Source organism: Atta cephalotes (assembly GCF_000143395.1).
Source record: "Atta cephalotes unplaced genomic scaffold scaffold00018, whole genome shotgun sequence".
Lineage (NCBI taxonomy): Eukaryota > Metazoa > Arthropoda > Insecta > Hymenoptera > Formicidae > Atta > Atta cephalotes.
Window position 1 is genome coordinate 108,479 of NW_012130082.1, and position 3,038 is coordinate 111,516.

Consider the following 3,038-nt stretch of genomic DNA (forward strand, 5'->3'; position numbering starts at 1 on the left):
TGCATATATATCATATTAATTTATAATCATTTGAAGTGCGCACCGAATTGGTTTTCCGGACTATAAATGCAATTAAACTACTGTAATAATATCACAAATTAAATTCAATTGACAAGCAATTTTTAATAATTTGATGCTCAATTAGGCATTATATTAGAAACATGTTAATGTGTTGAAAAACTGCAATAAATAAATTTATTGCGAAAAATATTACTTCAACCGGGAGTCAAACCCGGATCTCTTGCATTCCAGCGTATACGAGCGCTCTAAGTCTTTAAATTACCGAGGTCTTAATAATATTCTTCGTAATAATCAATTTGCAATATAAATAATAAGAATTTTATTTTAGATCGTATATGTGAGAACTAATAAAAATTAAAAATTAAATGTTTATAACGGTTGAAACTGGATCTTTAATATTTAAAATAATGCTAAAAATAACTTTAATTATACAATAGCTTTAAGTGTGTAAATATTTATCTATATTATGTTTATCTACATTATGTCTCAATAGCTTCTCTTTATATTTTCTCGACAGAAAAATTGCGAGAACCAACCATGGCTAATTGATCCTGGTCCGGGTCAGTATTTATACGTGAAAATGGACGGAATAATTGTCTCGAATAGTACGAAGTGCGCGACCAAGAATCGCATCATCGTGCACACGGGTGGAGCGATACACGTGTCGGTATGTCCGAAACCACCTGCTGACTCGAGTCATCATGTGGTAGAGGTGTTTAGCGACGGTTGGGCTGTCAGCAGCAACGCAATGATCCTCGCACCGGGACAAGATCCAATCAGGACTATCGTCGTGGAATTTATCGTAAAAGAACCAGCTTCCTACACTGTGACGTGGCTCGAGCTCACCAGAAGGTAATAATAAAATTTTTATAGATAAAATATCAGAGATTGAAAGAGTAAAATAAAAAATCTGACATGGATCGCAGGTATTATGTCAATTATGAATATTATTAGAAGTGAACAAAGCTGATAATGAGCACTCCTGATAGCGAGCACAGTAAAAACCGTACCTAATTAATACAGTCTTTATAAACGTGACCTCCTCTGTAAAAGAAAAAAAAAGAACTCTTCATTAAACTTCGCTGTAATTTATCTATAACTTTCATAATCTCTTGCGGAATAATTAATCTCGTAGAAATGAAGATTATCTTAATAGATTCGCGTGGTGTATCTGCATTTCTATCAAAAAGTTGCAAAGATCTCCTGCTAACTCACTATATACAAAATGTATAGCTAAAGCTTTACGTTTAGTTCACTACAAATGTTTTTGATAATTGATAATTCAAACTTTCTGAGGAAAAATATACACTAAATTGATATTAAAAGTTTTACAAAGCATTATATAAACTATTCACAATAAAGATAAATAAAAATTAAGATGTTGTTAAAAAATAATAATATGTTGACAAGAATAGCATTTAATTACAGTCTTTCTGTTTTTAATAAATCAATCTGAGTTTGTCGGAAGACTCCATGCGCTTTCTGATTTAGGCCTGTTACACAATAAAAAATTAACTAATCATAGTCGATTATTTTTATCATATTCAACTATGATTGGCCAATTTCTTACAGATTACGATTTGTGACTCTATTGTATAACAGGCTTTACATTCATAAACTAGAGGTACCGCATGGAGGTACAATAGCACCAACCAAATAATACTACAACCGTTCGAATGTCTCTCTGGAAAACTTAATTAACATCCCGTCCTCGATTAAGCGAACGGGAATTGCGCGACGGTGAGAATCACGTCGTTACGCAACTCGGAACAATATAACTCTATCGATCCTCTGTTTGACCCGCAGACCATCGGTGACGTCAACGGCGGGTCTACAAATGTCGCGGGATTGCGAGCAACGATGCCCAGAGCTGGACGCCTGCATAAATGCCTCGCTATGGTGCGACGGAGTGTCCCATTGTCCATCTGGCTACGACGAAGCCCTGACGCATTGTTCCGTGCTGCTGCAGCTGCCGCCGTTGCAACTAGCTCTAGGCGTGCTCTTTGTAATCACTGTCCTCGGTGTCATTTGCTTCATCGTCTGGCGGGCCTGCCGACGGCGCGGTCGCCGCTCGATATCCCAACACCGTCTGAAGAGCATCTCCTCCGAGACGGCGATAATCGACGGCAAGGAAGTGATATGCTGACACAGCGACAGTTCTGTGCGTTACGTCGAGGTCGACCGGGTCACCACTGTGTGACGATCGCCGTCGTCCACGTCGTCGTCGTCGGTATGGGTTCCGACGGTCCTCTATAGATCAGTGGTCAGACTTTGTTCGGCTTTACTCTCCTGAAGAAGTCGCTGGGCCGGCCGCCACCGGAGGATCCGCGGAACTGCCTCCGCGTAACGCGCAGAACTGTCGCGTGCAAGAGATTTGGGACGTTAGGTGGATAAACCAGAGCTCATCTATGATCAGAAAACGCGTTCGATGCTCGATGACTCGGGCGAGTGGGAGAACGCTTTTTTTTTGCCGAACGAACGCTTTCGTTCCCGGTCGGTTGTTCTTGGGAGGTAGATCTCGTTTTAAATTCAGGGAATAATGACGAGTGAGTTGATGGAGAGTCGGGCGATCTGATTACAGGGGACGTCGTGAATTGTAAAGCAGCGATTGGAACGTGCTTAGGATTATAAGTTCGGTGATGTCTACGTTGGAGCACAAAACAGCGCGAAGTAAAACGTGTAACGGCGGATTAATCCGGCGATGTGATGTAATGTTTATGACGTATAACTTTGATCAATACGTCACAACGCTTGCATAGTCGTCTACATCTATTTTTTAAGTAAATTTCTAACAATATACTGCCAGTGGAATTTTCTCATTTTAAAAGACTGAATCGTTTTGTAACTTTTTAAATAAAAAAAATAAATAAATTTTAACGTATTTGAGATACTTGTTTCCGATTGTCAATTTTTAACAGACGCATAAAATCAAGACAGCCACGCAGCAGACGCGCGATCGAGTTCACTGTCGAGGCCTCGATCCATCTTCGCAGACATCGAAATAATCACTGCCGCGA

At 39.7% G+C, this 3,038-nt stretch overlaps 1 protein-coding gene across 1 annotated transcript in view; it reads left to right on the forward strand.

Moving 5' to 3' along the window:
- Positions 1–2,167, forward strand: part of LOC105618676 — a 46,513-nt gene extending 44,346 nt beyond the window's left edge. The window contains exons 12-13 of the mRNA XM_012200203.1: positions 539–873; positions 1,828–2,167. Coding sequence (XP_012055593.1) covers positions 539–873; positions 1,828–2,167 — 675 coding nt within the window. The remainder of the gene's footprint in view (positions 1–538; positions 874–1,827) is intronic.
- Positions 2,168–3,038: the final 871 nt, after the last annotated feature.